Source organism: Cryptomeria japonica, chromosome 3 (genome assembly GCF_030272615.1).
Source record: "Cryptomeria japonica chromosome 3, Sugi_1.0, whole genome shotgun sequence".
NCBI classification, from domain to species: Eukaryota; Viridiplantae; Streptophyta; class Pinopsida; order Cupressales; family Cupressaceae; genus Cryptomeria; species Cryptomeria japonica.
The window spans coordinates 891,788,999-891,801,175 of record NC_081407.1 but is presented as its reverse complement, the minus strand read 5'-3'; the positions used below and the strand labels follow the sequence as shown (position 1 = coordinate 891,801,175).

The 12,177-nt window shown below is 33.0% G+C and overlaps 1 protein-coding gene across 1 annotated transcript; it reads left to right on the top strand.

The window, feature by feature from the left end:
* Positions 1-9,557: 9,557 nt before the first annotated feature.
* On the top strand, positions 9,558-10,223 carry LOC131059799 (cinnamoyl-CoA reductase 1-like). The gene is made up of 3 exons (XM_057992830.1): positions 9,558-9,663; positions 9,785-9,939; positions 10,026-10,223. The coding sequence occupies exons 1-3, from the start codon at positions 9,558-9,560 to the stop codon at positions 10,221-10,223; spliced, it is 459 nt and encodes a 152-aa protein (XP_057848813.1).
* The last annotated feature ends 1,954 nt before the right edge of the window (positions 10,224-12,177 follow it).

The window sequence follows — 12,177 nt, the reverse complement described above, 5'->3', positions numbered from 1 at the left end:
TAATGGAGCACATTAAATCGTTGCCCCCCCCCTAAGAGTAAGCCTGAGATTTTTTTAGGATTCGACTCCCTCGAAGGATGAGGACTCAAATTTTATTATGTCAAAGGATAAGTGTTCGGATAGTGATAAGGATTCTAAGACTAGGGTTGGAATCAAAAGGGGGAACACGAATAATAGAGTTACCTCCACTCAAATATTCCCCAAGTGATTTTGTGGAGAGTTATAAGGATAGAGATGGTAGATAGCCATTTCCTCAATAATTGAACATCGAGTCCACCCATCTCAACTTGGATAAGGAGACTCGTGATGATATCCTAGGTCTTGGTAGGGATGTGATGATGGACTCTTTTAAACTACATAAATGTTATTTCCATGAAATCAAATAGATGAGCGTTAAGATAAGGTCTATTCAAGATAGGTTGGATGAGGGTGTAGAACATGGTGACTCAGGGTGGATAAAGAAGGCAAAAATATGGTTGTGTCTCTTTAAAACATTGTGACAGATGTGGCTAATTTGAAATCATATTATGAATGGCGTATTATGGACTTGGAAATAAAAACAGAGGATATTAATGCTAACCTAGTATAGGTGATAATTTTAGCCATAGTGTGATTAAAGGGTCTACAAGAAGTATTGAGGATTTTGGTTGACAAATTCAAAATACTACAACAAGGTAATCCTCAATCTATCGATCTAGAGGACAAAGGTAATCAAGTTAGTGTTGAAGATGACAAAGGGCGATGCACCCATACCACAAGCCATCTCAAAAAGGTTGTTGGTTAGTTGTTGAAGAATTTTGCAGGATATTAAGAAGTTTGCTCGGGAAGCTTTCGAGCATGAGGTTGAAGTTGTTGAAGTCTTAAAGTTAAAGTAACTTCTTTCTTGTGTTTTTTCCTTCTCTTATCCTGGTGCCTTGTTTTTGTCTGGTCACTTTCCTCGAGCTTTTGTTTAGTTGTTATTTTTGAGTTGTTCTGCTAATGTTTTGCTATGACAACATTTTGTACGTAGGGTTGAGGGTCCCTTCAAAACCTGTTTGAACCTTTAATCAAAAACTTGTATTATTTTAGTTATCATTTCAAATATTTTGAATTAGCAAATTCAAACTTATATTCACTTATGTAGATAATATTTAATTTATCTTGTCTAATTTAATAAAATTTAACTTTTATTTACTATGGTATGTTCACAGATACACTTGGAATATTAACAAGTTAACTTTTGCATAACAAATATGAAGATTCCAAGTTAAGAGAGAAAAATTTAGCTAACTAATGCTCCTCTATGTTTGAATTTTCTAATAGATTTTATGTCGACAATTGAAATAAATCACTTCCTCAAGGTTATAACTATAAACCATTTTCAAAAATAAATGATAAACTTTTTTAGATTATTATATAGTACATCATCAATACCACACATAGAATGATATTTTAAAAAAATTCACATTGAAAAGCTTCTTTGCAAGATTGTCATTTTAATGATTTTATTTAATTTCAACTAATTTTTTACATAAGTATTAATTTTGAATTTCCTTCAACTTTATTATTTGAAATATCTCTAATCCAATATTAGTTGTAAAAATAAAAGATAGTTTTAAAATTTATGTTAACACAATATATAAAAAATAAAATAAAATAAAACAAACTTATATTTTATGAAAGAAAATTAATAGTGAAAACAATCAACTTATCTTCATAACTCCATAAAAGTAATTATGGACTTTATTTATCTATTCTTATTTCTATATAACTTTTATTTACCATAGTATGTTCATAAATGCACTTGAAAGATTAATAAGCTAACTTTTGCATAACAAATATGAAGATGTCAAATTAAAATAAGAGAAAAAAAATATATACCATTATTATTTTGAAATATAAATAAAATTCTAGATAATTTTACTTTTGAGAACTCTTTTTGAAAGGTTGCTAAGGTCATGATTTTATTTTAGATTCAAAATTTAAGCTAAAATGTTAGAATTTATGAATGCGTGAAGAATAATTAAATAAAAACAAGAACATGAATACTAATTTATAATCATTATTTATAAGTGTCATTAACTTTACTATTTCCAATACCTTTAATAAAATATTATTTGTGAAAATTAAAAATTGAATTACAGTTTATATTAAGAAAATATATAAAAATTTAAAAAACTAAAACAAACCCAAGAGAAAATTAATGATGAAAAAATGGACTGATCTCTATAACTCTATAAAAATAATTGGAGGCTTTATTTATCTATACTTAATTCCATTTTACGATCAAAATAGATTCTACTTATTTTAGGCTTTTTCTTTTAAGCGGATTTTTCATCTGCTGACAAATGCTCATGCACTCTACACAAACTTTTGAAATAGGAGCAAGATTTTTCATCTGGCTCGAATGATTTTTCATCTTCTGTTGAGAAATGCTCCACTGATTCTTCATCCTGTGAGAAATGCTCCTCCACTGATTTCTCATCTGGTGAGAAATGCTCCACTGATTCTTCATCCTGTGAGAAATGCTCCACTGCTGAGATGAAGATAAATGGAAAAATACCAAATAACTCAGCAGATGAAGATGAAGATGAAGATGAAGATGAAGATGGAATCCAGCTATATTTATAGAGACTATATAATGAATAGTTCAAATTATTGTTAAATTTTGAGTGAGAGACGTTCAAACTGATAGACGTTAAAAACGCTGAGTAGAGTGTAACATGTACAAAACTCCACCGTCTTGATCGTGAATGATTACGGCACTAATGTGATTGATTACGGCACTTGAAAAATTTAGTTGGAAAATTGTCCTTCTAGGGTGCAGTAGTTTATTTCTGCTGTTAGATTTCGATTTGGTTGACATCATTTTGGGTATAAAGCACATTGGTTACCACTTATAGAGGTTTATCAATTTAATTTATAATGCTAGCATGCAAATACATTAGCTCAAATTTATTTTGGGACTGTGGGCTGCGATCATAAAGATAGTGGGACTGAGTCATCCGTCAGTTGTTCCAAAAGCCAGGTGCAAGATATGTAAATCCATTTAAATTATCAATTATATATCTTTTCCCACAGACCCACCTTTCGATTCACCTTTAACTTCAAACCCTAAAAACGTTCTCCTATTGGTATAAGTGCAAACAAAGTAAACATATAGAATGATGGCGAAGACATTTTTCTATTGAAGCTCGAATATTATCGAGAAACCATGCACAAGATGAGCAATGGTAACAAAATATTAAGTATATTGATAAGAAATAATGGTACACTCATAGATTAAAGAGAATTTACATTGGGAAATGCTTCTAAGAAAAATCCAAACAAAAATGGCAACCGCTTGTCTTATTATCTTAATCATTCATAATACAATAAGATGTATCCACTTGTTCTTAACCCTAATCAATGTGCAAGTATTAATAGGCACATCAATATGGGAAACTTCTATGGAGTATTAGACTACAATGGATATAAACCATGGATTGAAAAAGCATCTATAAGGGTCTAACAACATTCTTAGAGAGCTCTCGTCTCCATACACTTTCTATTGTGGTAGGATGTGTAGTATGTAGGGGTGTAAAACGTACAAACTATACTACAAGTTAAACAGGTTAGCATCATTAAAGTATTATGGTATTTATACATTAATGAAACTACTTGTCATACAAAATAAGCCTATTCAATTGGGAAAATTCACTAATTTACCTTAAAAAGAAGGATTCCTATAGTGTGACTATAGAAGTTTAAGTTGTATGAGGGTATTGATAGCCTTGAATAATGACTACAAAAATTTGGTGTTCTTGACAATGTTTTGTCATTTTGAATTAATGTTGCTCTCTGAGTTACCCTCAGATTTTAAGATTCTTAGGTTTAGATGTTTCTGAGTGAGCCTTTTTGTTTTAAACCTAAAGCTTATTATGTTTCTTCATTGCCTTTTTTCACTTAAACTTGAGGGTCTTTTCCATCATCGCAAAGGACCTGTTCCTTTCGCTAGGCATTTTTTCTTCTGCTGGCCTTTTATTTTTTCCTAGAAACTATCTTTTCCATTATGGTCGGGTCCCCTTTTAATATTTTTGCAGGCATTTATTTTCCCTAAAGTTCGGCCTTAATGTTTCGGCTTATATCTCCATGTTTAAGTACCTAGCAACTAAAGGTTCCATGATTTTGCACATGCATCAAATGGATGGTGATGTTTTAACTCAAGCGAGAAGATGCTCGAAGGATAGCGACAATTATTGAGTGGACATTATAACCTGCACGTAATGAACGAGCAGATCGGACGACCCTCACAATCCCATGAAGGAAGATGCAGGGAAGTTATTGATGATGGCATCGTGAGATGATGTCGCGTGTCCCAGGAAGACTAGCAAGGTGTGAAGGTGGGGCCACTAACGGAATTGAGATGGAAGATGACTAGACAATGCGCCGTCCGGCTTTTGTGGAACCATCTTTCTACATTGGAAGGTCAATATCAATATTCACAGATGGTGATTGCGTGATGTGCCATACTAGACAGATCTATGGTGGATATAGAGCTTTTTTTAGACAGAGTGTTTGGGGCATTTTTCATTGTTATTCATGCGGGAAAATTGAAGGCAGAAGAAAACAAGATTGTTGACATTGAATAAATAGACACATGTTGAGGTACATGGATGTCGACTGATTCTCAAAAGACTGATTTAGGAGGTGTTTTGTTGGGTCGATTTGTATTGCCAATATCAGCAAGTTTCCATTGCCACTACAAAGAGAAGTTGAGATCTTCAGAAGGAAGTAAAATCAATCACGTAAGGTGAACTTGGTCAAAAGGGCAGTGAATTGGCACTTTGAGTTTGACGATGTTTCGATTCGATGGATATGATTTTTTGAATCCATTTAGTGGCAGGATGTGTAGAAAAGCATTGGAATGATTATTTTTTCTCATGCATGAACACCACCAAGAAAGGTATTTTCATTATAAATATAGCTATGTGGTGTCTTCAATTGGTAAAAAGAATAAGAAAATTCATTATCTTCTCCGAAGGTTTTGAAATGGTGAATATGATTTTTGCGTAGTATCGTGCTAGAAGTTACATTGAGCTCTTTGATACCAAATGGAATTCGTTTGGGTGTGAGTATTCTTATAGTCGATGGAGTCTTGAAAATGGGGAGGATAGTCGAAGGAGACTTGAAATCAGTTTCTTATCAGAACAAGCCCTGCAGGACTCATCCCCCATCTCTCCTCTGTCACTCGCTGGTAGAGGGTTAAAGAAGGAGCTTTATAGAGGAAAAGGAGAAGAACAAGGTTGCGATTGGGGAAGAAGTTGATCATGTAAGCATAGGCATGGAATTTGCAACACCTTTCCTTCACTTTGTGTTCCTCTATGAGCTCCTCTTTCTATTTTCTTTTATCCTAGGCATGAAGGTTGAAACTTCTCATCTAGTTTAGGGGTGACTATACTTCTTGTCAAGATATAATTTCCCTTCCAGAAGGGAAATGCTCAACAAAACAAAGATGATGTATCTCATGGTTCATTTTAAAGTATCTGCAATGATAGTGGCATAGCTCAAAAGGTTTTGTTTCTACCAAAATGTAGATAGAAATTTAGTTCTACTTCATCATGACTGCTAGCATGGGCAGTCTTCTAGGAGACTGTGAGTAATATTTTTTTAACAAAGTCATAAGCAGTCTTATGATCTTGTGAAAGGTGTCTCCTCTAGCCTGAATCTTGTTTTCTTCCTTGTTTCTATAAAAAGGAATTCAAGGCCATGAGACAGAGGTCGAGAAATTTGGTCACAAATCTTGGGGGTCGAGAAGCTTGGTCCACAAGTTTGTATCCAAACCCTTGGTCATGTATAGTAAGTCTAGGTGAAATGAGTAAGCTATAATAGGAATTTGCAGAGAAAATAAAATGGATCTTGTGTCTTATTTTGTTCGAAGTTCTTGAAGGAGTTATATGTAAGATAATTTGTCACAGAAAATAGCTTATTAAATGAATGCAAGCATATTTCAAATTCATTTTCTCTAGTGTGTAACTCTGTTATGTTTTGAATTAGTAAGATCAAGGGTTTTTGCATTCGTTTCGTTGTTGTGATGTATGTGTTTTCTATCTTATGCTCTGATCTAAGGGGTTGGTTAAATTGATAGGATAGGATCTACAGAGTGATGGAACTTATAAATGGATTTTGATAAGTATTTTGGGTTGGGATAGATAGATGAGATGCATTGTAAGGCAGTGTTATCTTAAGATCTCCAGCTATTAGATTAATGCTTTTTTATGTTATATTTCATCTTATGTTTTACAATTTTAGTCACCCAATGGATAAGACACTGGTCGTGGATTTAAGTTGTTTCTAGTAAAAAAAATTTACTCATAGCTCATCAACAGCTTGATGTAAATCAATAATATCAGAATATATTTTTATTTTTGTATATGTCAATGCTTGTCAAAAGTTGTCTCATTCTCGAAAATAGGTCAAGGATCGCTGAGAGCTAGCCACTCTGTAGCATTCTCCCTCTTTGTTGAGCCCCTTTTAGGAGTGTGATCTTCTACTTTATTTTAAAGTCATCTCCAAGTATGGTGCAGAGATTGAATGAGCATTAAGGCACCACCCTCCCATCTTTTGTAGAGGCCAAGGGTAGTGTTATCTTAAGATCTCCAGCTATTAGATTAATGTTTTGTTATGTTATATTTCATCTTATGTTTTACAATTTTAGTCGCCCAATGGATAAGACACTGGTCGTGGATTTAAGTTGTTTCTAGTAAAAAAAATTTACTCATAGCTCATCAAGAGCTTGATGTAAATCAATAATATTAAAATATATTTTTATTTTTGTATATGTCAATGCTTGTCAAAAGTTGTCTCATGCTCGAAAGTAGGTTGAGGATCGTTAAGAGCTAGCCACTCTGTAGCATTCTCCCTCTTTGTTGAGCCCCTTTTAGGAGTGTGATCTTCTGCTTTATTTTAAAGTCATCTGCAAGTATGGTGCGGAGATTGAATGAGCATTAAGGCACCACCCTCTCGTCTTTTGTCCAGGCCAAAGTGAGGAAGGGTTAGCATAATCCTTGTCATATGTTGCTCCAAATCCCTGAGTATCTCTAAAATAGTGCAATCTGGGGAACCAACGGGAATAATTGGAAGCCTTGAAATGCTAGCAAACTTGACTATGCTAAGAATAGAAAATAAAGCCAAGTTGGGACATGGAAAGGAATCCTTCGCTCTACACATCTTTTGGATAAATGTTGTTAGTGATAAGTAGAATGAAAAAAATATGCTAAAACAAAGCAAGGCAGAAGGTTTTGTGTATTCAATGAATTGAATCTTAGATGGAGGTTAACAGTTAAACCATGATTATATATTTAATATACAATAAATTACCTGAATATCAAAGAAAGAGAGAATTGTGAAACCGGGTATAATTATAAAAATCATTGTGAGGTAATATATTAGTAATATGTATTAATTTATGTATGTCTTGTGGTTAATTTGTAAGGGTGAATAATTTTATAGACACTCCAAGTGTTATGACATGTGGAAAGTCAATCATGATATATTAAAATGTCATGATATGTCAAATACTAGTAAATATTGTGTTTGTGTCTCAAATATATGATACAGGGTATCTGACTTGGAGTAAGGATGAGGTAGACATTATAACGATACATCAAAATGTACCCTTTGTGACAATCGTGTGTGCAAGTAAATAGTTGTGAATGTGCTATTAAATTATAATGTATTGGTGTATGTTTATTGAAAGGAGTGTATGAATCAATCTATAAATATACATATTTTATGTGTATGCAGTTAGATATTGCCAATCATGTTATATTCTATGTTGGGGTTTTATAACCTCTAGTATCAACCCTCACCTTTTGACAGATATATGCTAATGTGACTAGGGTTCAAGGGCTAGAGGTCTTCCATCAAAGTGTTATGAATTTTCCATGGATGTTTGCTCTTGTGCTAGCTGGTGAACTCCCATAAAAAAAAGTATGACTCTCTATGGACATTTTCCTTGGCTTACTCACCCACAAGTAGAACCATGCTTGTTGGTTCATAGCACAAACTCACTCCTTGTGACTAGTATCGTACGGTCCAAGATGGACCCTTAGGTGCCATGGTACTTGGACTCAATCCAACTATTGGTTATCAAGACTTAGTACCTCAAATTATGAGTATAAGAGGCCTTCCAAAATGGTAGGCATTTGAAATCAACATGGACTACTGGTATATAAATATAGGTAAGAAAATGTGCAATAGAGAAAATTTAGATATGGAGTTTAATCATGTTCTCCCTTGGGATAAGTGGAAAAAATTAGGATGAAATTGACTTTTATTATTACATAAGATTATCCACCAAAGAATTAGAGAAATAGGATTCAAGATCATCGATAGTATGATAGGATGATAGCACACGCAACCAAGGTTTATATTAAGGAACACAAATTTGAGTAGTGATATTGAAACCTTATAAGAATAAGAAGTTGAGGTTTACACGTGATAATAGGAGTACTACATGAAATTATTTTATATTTGCATAGAAGAATTAAAGAAAGTAACATACAAAATGCTTCAGACATATGAAATTATGCATTATTTTCTTAGCATGTATCAAGTTTTGTGGGACCATGCCTATCCTTATTTGAGATGAATTATTATGAGATGTGTTGTATCCTTGTTTCATCAAACAACTATTGAACTCGTAGAAAAGTGTGAGGATTGTTTTATATGAAATCTATCTTTTGTAAGTCTTTTTTGGAGTCCTAGGGGGTTCTTTTGGATTGGAGGTAATGGTGATTGTCAAAATAACTTGATGACCCATTAATGATTAAAAGGAAAAACTAATTTTTTTTATTTTAACAATTGGAATTACAACACAAATATTTATAGCAAAAAGAATTTATTTACAAATATTCATGTTGTACTTGCACCTAATTTTCTTCATGGCAATAGAGATAATAATCCTTCCTTCACCTAAAAATATGCGGGTAAGAAAATAATAAAGAAACAAATTAGATTAAGTATATATAATACGTGTAAAAATAGAAACAAATAAAATACAAGCCTTTGTGAATGGCGTAGTCTAGCCAGAAAAGTTCATACCTTAGGGTAATGAGGACAAAGATCCCTGCTCACACACCTTTTAGCGAATAGTAATAAAAAATGCATAGCATAAAAGAGAAATTTAGATTTCTCTAATGTCCTTTATTCAAAACTATATCAGCTCGATCCCCTACAATTAGTTGCCCAACAAATGACATCGAAAAAATTTATGCTTTGTAGAAGTTCAATGGAATAGTGGAGAGCCATACGAGTGAATATGGGCCCTTCCATGCATTCAAAGTTGTGGATGTGCTTCCTATTTATCATTTCCACAAGGGGTTTCATGCAAAAAAACTTCCAGACACTCTTTTGTGGGTGCCCGTCTAGGTTCACAAATCTTCCTAAACCACTGGCACTGCAGTCAGTCTGTAAAAACATGATCTAATTCTCCTTATAAAAAGGCACAAGAATGTGGGAAGGAATTAGCAAATAGGAAATATGAAATAGGAAATTGGAAATTGGAAATTGGAATTGAGGGTGAGAAGAAGGTAGAGATGGAAAGTGTGTGTGTTACAGGAGCAGGAGGGTTCATTGCCTCCTGGCTTATCAAGATGCTCTTGAGCAGAGGCTACATTGTAAAAGGAACAGTTAGCGATCCTAGTCAGTATTTATTTTTTATATATGAGAAATTGATTTTTTAGGGTTTAGGCAGGGGAGGGGAACTCATCCCTTGTATTTATTATATTTTGTATCTATATTGATGAGGATCAATTACATGCAGATGATAAAAATTATAATCATCTGAAAGAGTTGGAAGGGGAGGAAGAGAGGCTTGAGCTTGTGAAGGCTGATATTCTCAACCCTAAAAGTTTGATGCAAGCTATCAAAGGGTGCAAAGGAGTATTTCACATGGCTTGCCCTATCATTGAAGATCTGGTATGTCCATGTCCCTTTTCCTTGCTTGTTTAGCTAAGGAGTTTTACTGGTCTACACACTTAATAGTTTAATGGCCACTTCCACAGGCAAAAGTGTTGCAGGCGGCTGTGAAGGGCACTCTAAATGTGTTGAAGGCCTACAATGAATTGGGAGTGAAGGGTGTAATCCTTACATCTAGCATCGGCACCATTTACCTCAACCCCAAAAGGAATCCGCAAGCTATAGTCGATGAAGACTGCTGGAGCAACCTTTATTACTGCATTGAAACCAAGGTCACAAACTAAAAGTTAGTTATGCCACAATCATAACTAAAGAGTCTACATTTTGCCCCTCTTTAAGACAATTGCGCGAGTAATTATATTGAGATGCACATTTGATGAAAATGCATAACTGAGAGGCATAACTGAACAACTCATGGAAATGAGCAGTATACCCGAATTGATCAGCTGATTAAGCTGATTCATTTGATTAAGTTGATTTAGATTGATGCTAGCGCAAGACAAGTTGATCCAATAATTGATTAATTGATTGATTAAATGAACACAAAAACCCCATTAAGAAACAAAAATAAAAAAAATAAAAACAAACCAAAACAAAGAGTCTAATAACCAAACAAAAACATAGACTCGACTAACGAAACAAAACAAAGACTTAACTAAAAAACTAAGCAAAAAAATCAGAGACAAACTAACAAACAAGAACAAAAATAAATAAAGACACTAAGAAGAGCTAACCAAAGAAAGGCACTAACAAAAGCTAACAAAATAGTAAACAAAATAAAAACTAATAAAGACTACTAACACACAAACTAATAATACTAACACACTAAGAACTAACAATCTAGTAATTAATAAAACAAAAATTACTAACAAAGATCAAACAAACACAAAAATTAACAATACACAAAAACTAACAAATAAAAGAAAACCAACTAACAAAGACTAAAACAAAACAAAAAAAAGATAACAGAGACTAACCTTGAATAAAATGAAAATGAAAACACAAAAAGAATAAAACATAAAAATAAAAAATAACAAAACAATAAAACGTAAAAACAAAAACAAAAGCAACTATCAAACCAAGAACAAAAAAAAAACTAAAAGCTAACTATCAAATCAAAAACAAAAACAAACTATATACCTACCGAAAAAATCAACAAACAAACTAAAATTGAATACAAAAGGACATGAGAACTGCCTAATAAGAATGCCTCAAACAAATGTCATGCTCTGGAGATGCATTGGCAGATATGCATACAAGATGTGAAGCACAAGTAAAGAATGCAGGGACATTAGAGAATTCCACACAGACACAAGCTAGACATATGTCATACACTAACAATATACAAATGAGAAGAATGCAAGTAAATATCTCCCACATAGATGTTGTTATAATATGCTTAAATATCTAAACAAATATTTCAATGAGAGAAACCTTGCACAAAACTCAAGAGACCAAATATAAAGAAACAAAAGGCATTGTTTTCCTCCCCTCCTTATTAAATATGGTTACATATATAAAATAGAAGGGTTTCAAGTAGTTTATGTAAACAATTGAACTGCTTAACAAAAGTTCTTTAAGCATGTAAGATAAGGATATAAAATAACTTTTCTTTTGGTAAATTGTGCATACAACTTTACAATAGCCCTATCTAATCTACACCAAACCAGATAATATAGCACAACTAAATTTATAGAAAGAGTATGAATTTTGTATATTGATTGTGGTTAGCCATCAATGATCAAATGCATTTTTCCACAATGCAAATATCCTTTCAATATTCGATCTATTCAATAGCCTACAAAATAGACTATAAAATGGTGAAAATAAATTGAATATGGGATCCTTTTGGGGAACATTGTTCTATTTAAGAAACCAATGGTGCCAAGGTAATATTCTTAAAGGTTCAATCCCTATAATTGTTCCCATTCGTACAAGAACAAACAAAGTAAGCATATAGAGTGATGATGAGGATATTTTTTTGTTGAAGATAAAAATATCGAGAAATCACGCACAAGAGAAGCATTGGTTACAAAATCTTAAGTATATTACTAATAACTAATGGAACACTCATAGAGTAAAGAGAATTTACCTTGGGAGATGCTTTTAATAAAATTCCTAATAAAAATGATACTTGCTTGCCTTATTAACTTAATTGAATTCATAATACAATTAGATATTTCCCACTTGTTCTTAACCCTAATCAATGTGCAAGTATTAATAGGCATGTCGATATGG

Excerpts from the sequence above, each read along its gene's own strand:
- LOC131059799 (XM_057992830.1), top strand. The coding sequence starts at position 9,558 with ATGGAAAGTGTGTGTGTTACAGGAGCAGGAGGGTTCATTGCCTCCTGG. Across the intron at positions 9,664-9,784 it reads AGGAACAGTTAGCGATCCTA|ATGATAAAAATTATAATCAT; the intron begins GTCAGTATTTAT and ends AATTACATGCAG. Across the intron at positions 9,940-10,025 it reads GCCCTATCATTGAAGATCTG|GCAAAAGTGTTGCAGGCGGC; the intron begins GTATGTCCATGT and ends CCACTTCCACAG.